Genomic DNA, 14,941 nt, shown 5'->3' with positions numbered 1-14,941 from the left:
GGGACACTGTCCCTGTCACAGCCACTTCTAGCCCTTTAACCTGGAGATGTCCAAGCTGCTTTCTGCCTGATCCAGGTTTACCTGTTTGCTGCCCAGGGGCAGGTTGTCCCAGAGAGAGGCTGGCTGCCCCTGAGAGCCCCTCTGGTGGGAAGCTCTCGTCAGGGTGGCCTCTGCTGCCCCTCTGTGTGACCCCACGCACTGCCTGCCCCGCCCTGCTCTTGGCTGCCCCGAGCGGCCTGCAGCTGTGAGTGTCAGGTGGTGTTGAAGTCACGTCAGCAGTGCCTTAGCTGTGGCGTGGGTGGCAGCCCAGCTGGGCAGATATCTGGGGCCCTGGGCAGGCAGAAAGAATCTTGGAAAGATTCGCCTCCTGCCCCGCCGGGGTGCCCCGTGTCCTTGAGTGTGTTGGCACGTATGTGCCTACGACAGGCAGCTTGCTTACCGACATCTCCCACCACTTGCCCCGGCAGGCATCACTAATCAGTTGCGGGAATCTCCCCTTTGAGCCCCAGGTTCCCCCCAGTGATCCAGGCAGCTGCCACCATTCAAACAGGGCTGGCATGTGCTGCAAAACCTATTTGCCATTCCCTGTCTCATACCCAGTCTGAGTTCTCCTGTGGGCCCCTAAATCCGGAGCTCAGAATTTGCTGTCGGAAGCAATTGAGAGACTTCTGTAGCCGTGAACTCAGGTCTGTGTGCCAGCCACCACGTCCGAAACCCACCACCTCGGAGCTTGCCCAGTGCTCCTGCCTTGTGAGTGAGGGCTGGCACGTGCCCCTGGGATGGCAGCTTCCCTCTGATGCTGATTTGCTTCCTTTTCAGGTTCGTCTGCAGACCAGGTATGTCCTCCAAACCATTCCCCTCCCTCCATCCTGACCCCCACAGCCCTGGACGCCCAGAGCCAGAAAGACCCAATTGCAATCCCACCATTCCTGGGGCCATGCCTGCTTGGACATGCCGCTGTGGGTCACAGGGCCTTTTCTTTTCCTTGAGGACATTAGTAGAAGTGGGTCCCTGCACGGCCTCCTGGGAGTTGCTGTCCTGCCCCAGCTGCTCGAGGCTATGGGGTCAGCTCTGTGGCATGCCCCAGCCCGCTTGCCCCCAGGCCCCCAGTTTGGCTCAGAGCCTCTGTATAGCTGACGTGGGGACAAAGTCACCAAATTCACTTACAGGGCTGTCCTGCCCCAGCTGCTCGAGGCTATGGGGTCAGCTCTGTGGCATGCCCCAGCCCGCTTGTCCCCAGGCCCCCAGTTTGGCTCAGAGCCTCTGTATAGCTGACGTGGGGACAAAGTCACCAAATTCACTTACAGGATATGGATTTTGTGTCTCCCGGGAGCTGTAGAGTCAAGTCAGTTTAGCCAGCATTTAAGGGCACTTACCAGGCCCTGCGTGGGCTGTAGAGATGCCTCCGTGGAGGAGAGTGACACATATACAGTGCTTAGGCATACTCGGCAGGGTGTGTCCCGAGGCTCAGAGGGAGGCGGTCAAGGCAGGCTTCCCGGAGGAGGTGAGAGCTCATGGTAAGGGATGGGAGAGGGGAGGGCGCGGGTCTTCCCAGGTGGGGAAGTGCACAAAAGTGGAGGTGCACATAGGAATATTGGACGGAGGGGTGTCATGTAGGGAAACTGTCACAAAAGCCTGTGAGAGTCCAGGACGTGTTTGTCTCCTCCCCTGCTCCCTGTCTTGACCCTTCTATCTGGGAGTGTTGGGGGCAGGGAGGGTAGTGAGGGTCGATGTTTAGGCCACAGGCCAGGAGCAGCCTTTCCTCATCACTGTCGTCCTTGTCCTCGCAGGACGCCTCCGGAGCGGGACCGGGTGAGTCTGCTGGACTGGGGCCCTCTCTGCTACTGTCCACGTCAACGGTCACTCTGGGTGCCGAGCCTGGGCCTGGTGCAGTGGCTGCCAGCTCTGCCCAGCCGTCCTCTGCTCCAGGCTCCCAGAACGCGTGCTGCCCTGGACCCCCTCCCTCTGGCCTCTCCCACCTCCCCGGAGTCGTCTTAGTTCCCAATAAGGCTGCGCCGGGTGGTGGGGACAGAGCCCGGCCTGCAGAGGGACAAGAGCAGGCTGAGCTGCGGTCCTCGCTGTACCGGTTTCTCCATCCCCTTACCCACTGCTTTGGGTCGCTTCATGGGAACGTGGCTTCTAAACACCGAGGACTGAAGCATCGTGTTCTGTGAAAATTTCATTGCTGTCCGAGCAGGCCAAACACAGTCTAAACCTCAGGAAAAAACAACACTGTGGTGGCCGCTGGGTGCACGGGGTGGCCGGGGACACGTGGCTGCGGGGGCTGTTTGAGAGCCCTGGGCAGGGCTGGGCAGAACAGGCTCGGTCTCAGAGCGACCTTCAGCCAGGACCCCCATGCCAGCCCCAGAGCAGGAGCAGAGCAGAGCCTCTGGCCAGCAGCATGGCCTTTGGCAAGTCACTGGGCTTCCTGACCCCTGGCCGCCCCATCTCTACGTGAGGGATCCCCATCTCCTGCCCCTCGTGGCTGACTGGGTGCCACAAGTTTGAAAGGTGTTCAGAAGGAAACCCATAAGATGCCATCTGAAAATAAGTTGCTGTTCCTGTGATGGTACCTGAGTCTTCCTACTGCAAAGGGATTTACTTACGATATTCACCTAAGACACGGGAGCCTGTGGGAGGGGGATACAGGCTCGTGTGTCTGTGTGTGTGATGGGGGTTGGCTCTGCCCGAAGAGTTCCCCGAGACTGGAGAAGTCCGGGCGGGCCAAGGCCAGTGACGGGGTGGGCTGCCCACTGGTCAGGACGACGTCACCGAGCAAGCTGTCCCTCCTCCCTGTCCTCCACAGGTCCCAAGATGGTGGCTGTGCAGAACTACCATGGCAACCCGGCCCCTCCTGGGAAGCCTGTGCTGACCTTCCAGACGGGCGACGTGATCGAGCTGCTGAGGGGGGATCCTGAGTCTCAGTGGTGGGAGGTGGGTTGGGGCCCTGGGAGGGTCAGCGGGTCCCCAGCTCCTGTCACTGCTCCCCAGGTCAGAAGCACAGAGTCCCTCACCTTCCCAGGCAGAGGCAGGTTTGGGGGAGAGGCCGTCGTGGGGAGAGCACTGGGCTGGTGAGCAAGGCCTTTCCTGCCTCTGTGCCACACCGTGCCGTGGATTCTGGGGAGCCCAGCCTGGTCTTCCTGGGAGTGTTTACTCATACGCGACAGCAAGGGCAGTGTCCTTCACGGGAAAGGCCCTCCCGCGGGCGGCCAAGGCCCTTTCTCGTGTGCCTCTGTCCTTCCTGCCTCGATGGTCCCATAGGCCCTCCCCAAGGCTCTGCCCCGGCCGTGCCCACCTTCCTTCCCACCCAGCTGCAGTTCAGGCCAGCAACTCTTCACACTGTCGTGGGGCGACCAGGCTCTGGGGGGACACCATGATTCAGACCCACCTACCGCCTGCCCCAGGAGGCCCCACCCAGTGGAGGGGCTGACTGTGGCCATAGGTAACATCAATGGGATGTGGCTTACAGTTCTGAGCCAGGAATTTGCTGGTCCATTTACAAAAGTGGAGCCCCCTGCGGGTGTTCAGCCTGCACCTCAGCACCCACCACCCCCGGTCACCTCACCAAGCCCCAGTGCTCAGGGGAGCCCTGAGACCCTGGGGTCAGCACGGTGCTCAGGAGCTGGGGGACACTCAGCCCAGCTGGGGGCCAGCCAGGGCACCCTCCCGGGGAGCAGACGTCAGAGCCTAGTGTTCATTAATGTTCGTGTTACCGTTACTGGTGTCACTGTGTTAAGGTCATTGTCAGTACATAGCTCTGGATTTATTGTACCAGAGCGTCCACTCACCTAAGTGGAGATCCACAGGGTGCAGAAAGGTGTGTGTGCAGACGTCCCCTCCCCAGCTGTGACCAGGGCCGTTCTGGATTTATTGTACCAGAGCGTCCACTCACCTAAGTGGAGATCCACAGGGTGCAGAAAGGTATGTGTGCAGACGTCCCCTCCCCAGCTGTGACCAGGGCCGTTGGTTTCTTGGGTGACCTTGCAGAGACGCTGTGCTGATGTGCTGAGCCTACGTGTTCTCATCTGTGAAGTGGGGACGCACTTCCCTGCCCAGTGGTTTTGAGGCCATGGAGTTGATGGCAGGGAAGTGGTCTGTTGGCCAGAACATTCTTCGCAGGAGCAGGATCCGCACACATGCATCCCACATGCATCCCACATGCCCGTGCCCAGTCCCGCCTGCTTGTCCTCATTCTGTCCTCCTTCCAGGGTCGGCTGGTACAAACCAGGAAGTCGGGGTATTTTCCTAGCTCATCTGTGAAGCCCTGCCCTGTGGATGGAAGGGTGAGTCCTTCTGCACGGAAGCTTCTGGAGCACAGCGGCTGGGGTGCTGAGGGTTCTGTGAACTGTCTCCAACTTGGACATTCTTGCTGAGTGGCTGCTGTGAGCTGCCCCTGGAGCTGCAGCTCAGAGAGAAGTTGGGGGACCTGGGGGTGGGGGTGCTCTCCCCTACTTAAAGGGCTCAGCCATTAATTGGGTGTCGTGATTCATGGTGGTTTTTAAAACGCTAAAATACTCTCTGCAGCAGCTGTAATGGACTGAGGACCAGCTACCTTTCTGCAAATTTTAGGGGTCCTATAGATCTCCTCAGACTACTACACAGCCCTAGGGAGAAGCCTCCCCCAAACATAAGGACTCAAAGCTAGACTTCACGATATTTAGAAAACAAGGTGGCACAGTATTTCCTGCACCGGGGGCGGGGCTGCCACAAGTTCTCGGCTGTTGTAAAAGCACCAAGCAGTCAGCCTGCAATAAAGTGGATCCCCCCTGCCTCCCAAAAGACAGCTAAAGGTGGACGAGCGAGACTTCTCCCTGAAGATGCAGGGAGGCGGGTCCCCGACAGCACTGCAAGGACCCTGGCTCACCCACCGGGCCTGGCCTGACCCCCCCAACTGCTCTGCATGCTGCTTGTGTTGAAGGAGAAACTGTCAAGCACTTGGGGCTCTTTGGACAGATCAAGGGGACTAGACAGCGGGGAAGACAAGTGCCACTAAGTCACCGGTGGCCTAGGACAGGTCCCTTCCCCTCCCTGGGCCTCAGTTTCCCCATCTGCACAGTGAACGGGGTGGGGAGGGGATAGATAGTCTCTGATGTCCCACCCAGCCTGTGGCCCAGTGAGGCCAGGGTGGGGGCTCTGGCCAGGGAGGCAGCCGTGCAGGCTCGCGGGAGGGGTGGCACCTGCCCGAGTGTGGCCCAGTGCTGCAGCCGCCCTGCCCCGGGGCCTTGGGCCTCTGGAGCTGTGGATGCTCCTGTCCATGGCTGAGAGCTTCCCACAGCCTCCATCTGTCTCTTCCCAGGGTCAGTGCCCTGGTGGTGGGTGGTTACGCGCTCACTCCCTCAGTCAGTGACTCAGTCATTCCACTAAACACATTGAACATCTTCTCAGAGATGATGGGGGCCTGGCCGCTGCTGTGGGGACCTCACAGTCCAGGGGCACTGGGGCTGTCTGCAGATGGTCCTGGTCCAGTGCAGCTGGTGCCAGGCCTAGGGTCCCGGTCACTGAGAACAAGCCCCTTGTGGCTCCCACAATATGCACAGTCCTGGGGGGTCACTAACACACGTGTGCTCTGCCGCCAGCCTCCCATCAGCAGGCCTCCATCCCGGGAGATCGACTACACCGCCTACCCCTGGTGAGTGGCCCCCGGATCACAGGCGGGGCCATTTGGGGGCCCCACAAGCCTGTGAGCAGACCCAAGGCGGGGTGGGGGGTCCCAGGGTTTCTGAGCCCAGCCCCTCCTTCCTCCGAGCCTCCGTCCGTGAGCCTGGCAGTCGTTCCTTTTCTATAGGCAGCTGTTTCCTCGTCTCTAAAACAGATTGACAGTTCGAATATTTGGGGGACCGAAACCCTGTTTTCTATGCAGCTGTAATTGAGCTTCATTATATAAAATATATAGAAGTGGTGTATTTAGTTAAAGTCAAATCTGTAATCATTTACAGTCATGTGTCACATAGCGACAGGGATACATTCTGAGAAATGCATCATTAGTGACTTTGTTGTTGTGTGAACTTTGTAGAGCTACTTACACAGACCTAGATGTCATAGCCTGCTGCACACCCAGGCTGCGTGATGTAGCCATTGTAACCTTAAGGGACCACTGGCATTGACCAAAGATCGCTGGGGGACACGTGACTAAATCTGCTTACCCAGCTGCTCTATGAGAACAGCGAGGCTGTGTGGATTAATGAGCATGAACGTGGACATTCTAGGTACAAGTCACGGATGCGTCCCACCATCACCCCGCTTTTCATTCGCTCTGTCCCTGTGGTGTCTGGCACCGAGAGGAGTGACTGGCCCCATAGATTTGTAGCTGTGAATGCTGCACGTCCCGCAGCGGCCTCGCGAATGACAGGCGACTCCGTGCACTGCAGCCCCTGCCTGGGAGCGTCTGCCTCATGATTTTGGTTTGGGCTTCAACCCTGAAGCTGCCCTAGGATTCCCTGTGTCTGCACACCGTGGTGTCCCAGGCCTCTCCTGGCTCTGTGGCTGTGCCTGGCCCATCCACCTGGATGCCCACAGTCCTGCTAGCTATGTCGTCCACTCTGCACTGTACCGTGGGGCAACCGATCGATCCTGGGCTTCTCCCTGGATGGAGGGACAGACGTTGAATTGCCTAGTGTAGATTGCCCCTGGCGGCACCGTTTTACAAAAGCCGAGTGCACGCCAACAGGTACATGCACGGTCGCAGGTTTTGATTTGGGCGAGCTGGGCTTGCAGTCCGGGCTCTGCTTCGTTTCGAGAGGGATGGCAGGGAGAGCTTCGCTTCGCTCTGTTCGGAACTGAGTTAACGCAGATGTCCGCGGTCTCCAGTGTGTTACCCAAAGTCCCCACATAAGCAGTGATGTCATTACTACTTTTTAAGTAGTGGAAAGTATTTTTTAGAAAAGAAGTTTGATCTAATGCCTGCTGTGTTAGGCTGACACCTCTGGCGGGCCCTGGGGGTCTGCAGAGCAGAGGCAGCGCAGTCCCTGGTGACACCTATGGCCCCTTCCTTCACCCGGGCCATCTTTATCGAGCCCCACCATGTGCTGGGCCGCCCGTGTTGCTGCCCGTCGTGGGGACCCAGTGCTCCTGCTGCTAGGCTTGCGCGGCTCGGAGCTCAGAGCGGGCAACCCCCCGTGCCACCGTCACTCTGGCTCTCTTTCCTCCCACCCGCTCCAGGTTTGCAGGCAACCTGGAGCGGCAGCAGACAGACAACCTGCTCAAGTCCCACGCCAGCGGGACCTACCTCATCAGGGAGCGGCCCGCCGAGGCCGAGCGCTTCGCCATAAGCATCAAGTGAGTGGTGGCCTGGGGGTGAAGGAGACCGTGGGGCCTGCCGTCCCCTCCGTGTCCTGGGCTTGTTGAATTGGGGCCAGGACACTCATGAAGTGGGAAGGGTGCTGAGGATCAGCGCCGGGCATCCTAGGTCTCCAAAGTGCACTGGATGTTTTCAGGTCACAGGGAGCAGATAAATTCAGGGACAGGTGGGTGGGAAGCCGAGTGGTCAGGGACATCCCAGCAGCCCCACAGGGGGTCTCAGAGAGAACAGACTGTCACGCTGCTTTGTAGCAGCTGGATATCTCTGCCTGTGGCTGCTGCTGCCTTGTGGCTTCAGCTGACAGTCTTCGGTCTGGGCGTCCTCCTGCCAGTGCCCTTCTCCCCAGCACTGCTCCTTGTGGGGCTGCAGCCACACTCTTCAAGGGACAGACTCTGACTGGTAGTTCGTCACTATGGCACAGGATGCCCATGGACAAGAGTCTCAGGCTGGCCACTGACGGGCTACAGGCAGCGAGTGGGGGTCTGGTCTGGGGTGATCTTGGTGGGCTGAGAACCCAAGCAGGGTGGTCTGTGTCCAGGGAAGGGCTTCCCCAAGTCTGCTGGGTGGGTCAGGGCCTGTCACTGGGCCGTGTGGTGTCTGCACCAGATCAGCCTGGGGCTCTGGTTGCAAGTACCAGAAGCCAGCACAAGTGAGCAGACGAGGGGTTGTCTGTGGGAGGCAAGAGCCCCCACAGCCCTGAGGACGGGCACGGGTTCAGCAGGGCTGCCCCGGGCTCTGATGCATGCCTGCCCCCCACTGTCTCGGCTTTCTCTGCCCTCTCTCTGGCCCCTGCTTGCTCTACGTCTGCTCCTGGTGGGGTTCGAATGCATGGGTAGGGATGGTGAAGGCAGAGATCTGGGGAACTAGCAGGATCCAGGGCTGAGGATAAGGCCCCCCGACATCTCCCCCACCCCCAGCAGGGCAGACACCGCCAGGACCCATCAACTTTCTGAGAGGCCCCACAAATGTCTGGGGAATGAACAAATGCCCTGGCTATAAAATACAGAGGACAGTGGTCACATTGAAAGTGACAGATGTCCACTGGGAGGTTACCTGGTATGACCAGTGGCCTAGTACACAGGATCTGCTCCCTGCAGAGGTCGCCGTACCTGCCTCAAGCAGCGGAACCACCTGGGGGTGTGTGGCACAGTGTGGGGGTGGACCCCCCCTCAGTGAAGGCCTGGGTCGTGCCCTGGGAGAGACTGGAGGGGGCTTGGTGGCAGGTCTGTGGCCCCAGGCTGCAGCTGGCACCAAGCAATGAAATGGCAGGGACATTGCCCATTTTATAGAAATTCCCAGAGCATCTTCTCTGTGCCTGCCTGCAGGGTGCCCAAGCCGGGGTCAGATGGGGCTTCCCCCTGGGGAGTTTGTAGGTGGGGGTGCACGGGCTCACGGCAGACATTAAATCTAGGAAGAAACAGAGCGAATGCTCACACAGGGGAGTGAATGCTCACAGGGGAGGAGGGTGGCCCTCCGGGCAGTCGTATTTGACAAATGCTTATCACGTTAGCCGGTTTCTGGATGTTAAACCAACCTTGACTTACTGCAAGATGCAGTCCTTAATCATGGTGTGAAATCCTTTTTATGGGTTATACATGTCTGTGTGGGGAGAGAGAGAGAGAGAGAGAGAGAGTGATTTGGTTTGCCAATAGCTTATTAAGGATTTCTGCATCTAGTTATAAGAGATGTTGGTNAGCAGGATCCAGGGCTGAGGATAAGGCCCCCCGACATCTCCCCCACCCCCAGCAGGGCAGACACCGCCAGGACCCATCAACTTTCTGAGAGGCCCCACAAATGTCTGGGGAATGAACAAATGCCCTGGCTATAAAATACAGAGGACAGTGGTCACATTGAAAGTGACAGATGTCCACTGGGAGGTTACCTGGTATGACCAGTGGCCTAGTACACAGGATCTGCTCCCTGCAGAGGTCGCCGTACCTGCCTCAAGCAGCGGAACCACCTGGGGGTGTGTGGCACAGTGTGGGGGTGGACCCCCCCTCAGTGAAGGCCTGGGTCGTGCCCTGGGAGAGACTGGAGGGGGCTTGGTGGCAGGTCTGTGGCCCCAGGCTGCAGCTGGCACCAAGCAATGAAATGGCAGGGACATTGCCCATTTTATAGAAATTCCCAGAGCATCTTCTCTGTGCCTGCCTGCAGGGTGCCCAAGCCGGGGTCAGATGGGGCTTCCCCCTGGGGAGTTTGTAGGTGGGGGTGCACAGGCTCACGGCAGACATTAAATCTAGGAAGAAACAGAGCGAATGCTCACACAGGGGAGTGAATGCTCACAGGGGAGGAGGGTGGCCCTCCGGGCAGTCGTATTTGACAAATGCTTATCACGTTAGCCGGTTTCTGGATGTTAAACCAACCTTGACTTACTGCAAGATGCAGTCCTTAATCATGGTGTGAAATCCTTTTTATGGGTTATACATGTCTGTGTGGGGAGAGAGAGAGAGAGAGTGATTTGGTTTGCCAACAGCTTATTAAGGATTTCTGCATCTAGTTATAAGAGATGTTGGTCTGTAGTCATGGTGTGAAATCCTTTTTATGGGTTATACATGTCTGTGTGGGGAGAGAGAGAGAGAGAGAGAGAGAGTGATTTGGTTTGCCAATAGCTTATTAAGGATTTCTGCATCTAGTTATAAGAGATGTTGGTTTGTAGTTTTCTTTTCTTGTGACATCTTTGCTTTGGTGTCAGCTGGCAAGAAGGTGGTGTGGTCTTGCGGGGAGGGGTAGAGGGAGGCTCCCCTATAGGGCACATTTGAATTGAGACCTGAGGAGGAAGGGGTCGTGGAGATGGCAGGAGGACGAACATTCCAGGCAGAGGTTCTGCCTGGGCAGGGGAGGATACTCGGAGGTGATGTCAGGGCTGGGCCTGGATGCGCCCCTGGAGGAGGACGTGCCCAGTGCAGAGAAGCAAATGACTGAAAGCCCAAGACAGGACGTCAGCAGGGTTGGAGCTGAGGGCAGCCAGGGAGTGGGGGGGGCGCTTGGCCGGGGCTGGGGGCTGCGTGGCCCTCACATGGTGATGGCCGGAGCCCCTGCATTTGCCCAGGTTCAACGACGAGGTGAAACACATCAAGGTGGTGGAGAAAGACAACTGGATCCACATCACGGAAGCAAAGAAGTTCGAGAGCCTCTTGGTATGTGGCTCTGTGGTCCCACAGCTGCTCTCCCCAGCCATGGAGGACAGTGGCTGCCTCCACTGCTCCCTGCTGGGCCGTCCCTCACCCATCCCTGAGCGGGTGGCCACTTTTCCTTAGGAGGATCTTCCCAGTGTGGGAGAGATCCAGGGAAATTGGCTTGTAAGTCACCTGGGGACAGTTGGGCCACATCACCGCCTCCTGAGTTGGGATGTGTGACCCCTAGTCTGTGCCAGGTGGGTTGACCCTGGTGGATAGTGCAGGGGAGCAGCCCTGGCCACCAGTATTATCAAGGACTCACACTGATCTTCCTGCAAGAGCTAGAAACCCAGGCCCAGGGGACCCTGTCAGCAGGTCACAGTCACATGGCTTCAAACAGCCCCTTCCTTACTCACCCCTACCCTCTGCACTGTCCCCCGAGCCAGAGTGCAGTTAAAGGCATGGTCCTTCTTTAAATGATTTAAAAATTACAGCTGTTATCTTTTAATCTTAATTATAAAAGTTGTGTGTACTGAGAACATCGGACTAGAATGTCTGAGTCTTAGCTTCCTACTATGGCCACAGAAAAGCACAAAGCCAAACAGAAAGTATCCAAAAAACCCACAAAAACCAGTGTGCACATTTCGACTGAGTCCTTATAATTCCCTCTCGAAGCATAGCTTAGGTGTGGTTTATATAGACCTTTTAAAAATGAAACGTTTGGCCATGATGTACCTAATTATTAGCTGACTTTCCAAGATAAAACATTCGCCCCGGGTGAATCTTCTTTTCCCTGGCTGGTAGCTGCGTGGCATTTTGTCTTTTCTAGAAGTTCGCTCCTGGTGTTGGACACACGGTGTTCCCAGCTCCATTATAAAGGACACTGCGGTCAGCACCGGTGGCTGTCGATCGTAGTGTTCTTCGAAGATTATTTCCTTTAGAGATATTTGGGAGGGTAGTTACTGGGCCAAAGGTCTTCTAGATACTAACCACCCCCTGTGGATAGGGCACAGAGGGCAGAGCAGGAGGGCAGAGTTATGGGGGCTCAAGGAGAAAGGGTCTCCCACATGAACCTGAGGGGGTGGGAGGACTGCCTGGAGGCGGTGGCAGCGGCAATACGTGCATGCCCCTGCAGGAGCTGGTGGAGTACTACCAGTGCCACTCGCTCAAGGAGAGCTTCAAGCAGCTGGACACCACGCTCAAGCACCCCTACAAGTCTCGGGAGCGTTCTGCCTGCAGGGCCTCCAGCCGATCACCAGGTAACATCGTGCCCGACAAGCACACCAGTGCTCCCCTAGAGGTGTTGGCTCAGTCCAGCTTCCCAGGGCTTGGGTCCTCGCCACCCACCTGCCTTCATGGTCCTAGGCTAGGAGCCCCCCCTCAGGAGCATGGCCCAGCCCCCCCCCCCATCACAGGTGCTGTCCCATGTACCCTCCCATGCCATGTGGCAGATGGTGGCTCCCTGGCACCTGCTTGGATTGCTGCTCTGTCGTGGCTCCCTTGCCCAGACAGCAGGGAGGTCTGGGCAGAGACCCTGCGCTTGGAGTTGCCACTGGTGGGGAGGAGAGCGCAAGCCCCCCCGTCTGTAGCTCCCTCCCTGTGCCCTAGCCCCCCGGGCCTCCGCTGTGAGAGGCAGCCTACTGGCAGATGGGATTCCAAGGCCCAGACAGGGAAGTGACTCTCAAGGCCACCTAGAATTAGGGGCAGGGTCAGATCAAGAGCATTTGGCCTCCAGCACAGGACTTTGTCCAATAAGCCACCCCAATGTTTCCCAGCCTGCAGGGACCTGCAGGGCCATGGGTCCCACCTGGGCAGAGCAGGACAGGAGAGAAATGACTGGCCTTTAGTGAGCACTGACTGTGTGCGTGATGGGAGGAGGTGGTCTCGATTTACTCTTGAGGACACGGGTGTGGAGAGGTGGCTGGAGGCAGCTCAGAGTGGCTGAGCCGTGTCTGCCCGGGTGGGCCCTGGAGCCCCCTTCCCTCTTTCCCCCAAGGCAGACCCTGGCTCCTCTGTGTCCTGGCTCTCGCCATGTGTGCCTGTGACTGCGCGTGACGCCCTGCTGCCCCGTCTCATGTTCTCTCTCGCCTCTTTGCAGCTTCCTGTGCTTCCTACAACTTTTCTTTTCTCAGTCCTCAGGGCCTCGGCTTTGCTGCTCAGGGCCCCTCCGCTCCCTTCTGGTCAGGTACCGCTGCTGCCAGGGCGTGGGGGGACCCAGCTGTGGCCAGCTGCCTGGGGAGGCCTGGCACAGAGCCACCCGCTGGCCCCACGGCCCTGCCTGGTGTGCCCACAGCCGCCTGCAGCCTGGCATGGGGTGGGGGAGGAAGGGGCTGGAGGCCGGGCCAGGCTGCAGCTGGCACCTGAGGATGCGTCCGGCTGGGCCGGCCCCCACCCCGACCGCCACCTCCCAGCCCCCTCAGCTGTGTTCCTCAGCGCCCAGCGAGGGCTTTGCCTCTGGCAGCGGGAAGCAGCTGGGAGGCCCCATGGCATTCAGGTGGGGCAGGCCCAGTGTGCCACTTGGTGGCCATAGGAGGAGCGGCTGTGGGGCCTGGGGCGGGGAGGATGGGGTCTCGGTCGTCCCTGACCGCAGGGCCTCCCACTGCCAGAGTCAAAGCCCCTCCCCAGCAGCGGTGTGTGTCTCCCCTCAGTCATGGGCATCGTCACCTGTCCATCAGGACTCCTGGGTTCCGGGCTGAGCTGGTTCAGCTGGGTTTCCAGTTTGGTTTGGGAATCTGGAATTGGGGAGCCATAGGCACTGTTGTGGTCAAAGCACGGACACCTGCTCTTGTCCCCAAGAGCATGCTCATTGCCTGTGATGGTGCCCAGTGCAGGTGGTGACTGCTCCAATGGTCTTGAAGTTCGGGGACTCAGATATGCTGTGTCCACACCCACAGGGGAGTGAGGGGCCCTGGGGTGGGAGGCCAGTGTGTCCTTCCAGAGCCTTTCTGCTTGATGTCCTTCCTCTCTGGGCACAGGCCAGGCACCAGGCACCGGGGAAGAGACCCAGCTCAGCCCGAGGGCCTCCCCAAGCACTGGCCGGGCCCCTCCTGCAGCTGTGTGACACCACCCGTCTCCTCCAACAGTATTCACACCCCGGGTCATCGGCACAGCTGTGGCCAGGTACAACTTTGCCGCCCGGGACATGCGGGAGCTCTCGCTGCGGGAAGGCGACGTGGTGAGGATCTACAGTCGCATCGGCGGGGACCAGGGCTGGTGGAAGGGCGAGACAAACGGACGGGTGAGCAGCCACCCCTGACCCGCAGGTCCCCACATGGAGACTGCGGGGCCTGGCCTTACTGCTGCTCTGACCTGGTCAGGCTTGGGCAGACTGGCACCACAGCCATGACCGTGCCCCAGGCCCTGTTCCAGGCACCCACTCATCCTCACAGCAAGTCAGAAAGCTGGTGTTCACAGTGGGAAACCGAGGCTCTGGACGTTTACCATGAGCCCAAGGTCATGCAGCTGGGAATGGGCTCCATGGGTCACATCTGGATCCAGGCCCCTCAAACCCTGTACCTGTGCTCAATCCTATTCTGGGCCTCATTCATGGCAGCTGCAGGGAGTCAGGTTTTACATACTTTCTTGAAATCACTTGCAAGTACCCAAACTCTGTTTGTAGGAAGGGAAGCCACAGGGCTGAGAGTAGGGCCTGGGTGTCATTGTTGGGTACTTCCTGCTGTTTTCTAAGGCTAGTAAGATGAGAAGGGACACATCATGTCCCTGCCCACCCCCATCCCTTTACTTTTCCCAAGTGCCAGTGGGCCCCATGAGTCCTCTTCCTGTCCACCCTAAGATTTTGCAAAACTCCACGGTCTCTTTATCCCAATACCCCATTTGGACTCCTGGCTTTGACCCAGGGCTCTCAGCACCCACCTGAGAGGGCACCAGAGCTTCACGTGCTACTGATTAGAAAATGCCCAACTTCCCTTGGGGGCTGCAGAGGGTCAATCAGCCCTGGTTCCCACTGCTGACCATTCCATTGCCACGTGGCAGGAACCAATCTGCCTCCATCTAGCATGTAGTCGGCCCCTTAGAGGCCCTCAGATCTAATCCATTTTCCACCCAACTGCCCTTCAGAATTTTGAAGGCTACTGAGTCCTAGGCAGCCAACCTAGAGGGCTGGGACCACTGGCTTTCAAATTGGTCCTTGTGTCGCCAGCATTGGAAGCACTTGGGGCTGTGATTTAATAAACACAGGCCTGGCCCCTCACCCAGATCCAGGTGATTTCTATACAAAGTGAAATTTTAGAACCACTGGTTTGAGTATTACTGGAAACTTCCTGTTGATTCAACCCCTGTTATCATTATGAAATGTCTCTTTTTAATCTCTGGCAATTCTTGCTGTAAAGTCTACTTTATCTGCTATTAGAGCAACACTAGCTTTCTTTAGATTAGTGTTTTGCATGGCATACTTTTTTCTCTCTTGTACTACTTTTAACTTTTCTGTTTCCTTATATTTAAGATGGTTCTTTTATAAACAGTGGGATTTTTTTTTTTTTTTTTTTTTTTTTTTTTTTTTCCGTTTCCG

At 57.8% G+C, this 14,941-nt stretch overlaps 1 protein-coding gene across 1 annotated transcript in view; it reads left to right on the top strand.

Moving 5' to 3' along the window:
* The window catches only part of VAV2 (vav 2 guanine nucleotide exchange factor), a gene marked incomplete at its 5' end in the record, with an annotated part of 37,371 nt that overhangs the window by 18,086 nt on the left and 4,344 nt on the right, over positions 1–14,941 (top strand). The window contains 10 exons of the mRNA XM_008592241.1: positions 820–836; positions 1,791–1,812; positions 2,807–2,934; positions 4,209–4,283; positions 5,577–5,629; positions 7,159–7,275; positions 10,347–10,434; positions 11,549–11,672; positions 12,512–12,598; positions 13,497–13,651. Of these exons, the coding sequence (XP_008590463.1) occupies positions 820–836; positions 1,791–1,812; positions 2,807–2,934; positions 4,209–4,283; positions 5,577–5,629; positions 7,159–7,275; positions 10,347–10,434; positions 11,549–11,672; positions 12,512–12,598; positions 13,497–13,651 (866 nt within the window). The remainder of the gene's footprint in view (positions 1–819; positions 837–1,790; positions 1,813–2,806; positions 2,935–4,208; positions 4,284–5,576; positions 5,630–7,158; positions 7,276–10,346; positions 10,435–11,548; positions 11,673–12,511; positions 12,599–13,496; positions 13,652–14,941) is intronic.

This window comes from Galeopterus variegatus, unplaced genomic scaffold (assembly GCF_000696425.1).
Source record: "Galeopterus variegatus unplaced genomic scaffold, G_variegatus-3.0.2 Scaffold7707, whole genome shotgun sequence".
Lineage (NCBI taxonomy): Eukaryota > Metazoa > Chordata > Mammalia > Dermoptera > Cynocephalidae > Galeopterus > Galeopterus variegatus.
Note: the sequence above shows the minus strand (reverse complement) of the source record. Positions and strands in the feature narration are given on the sequence as shown.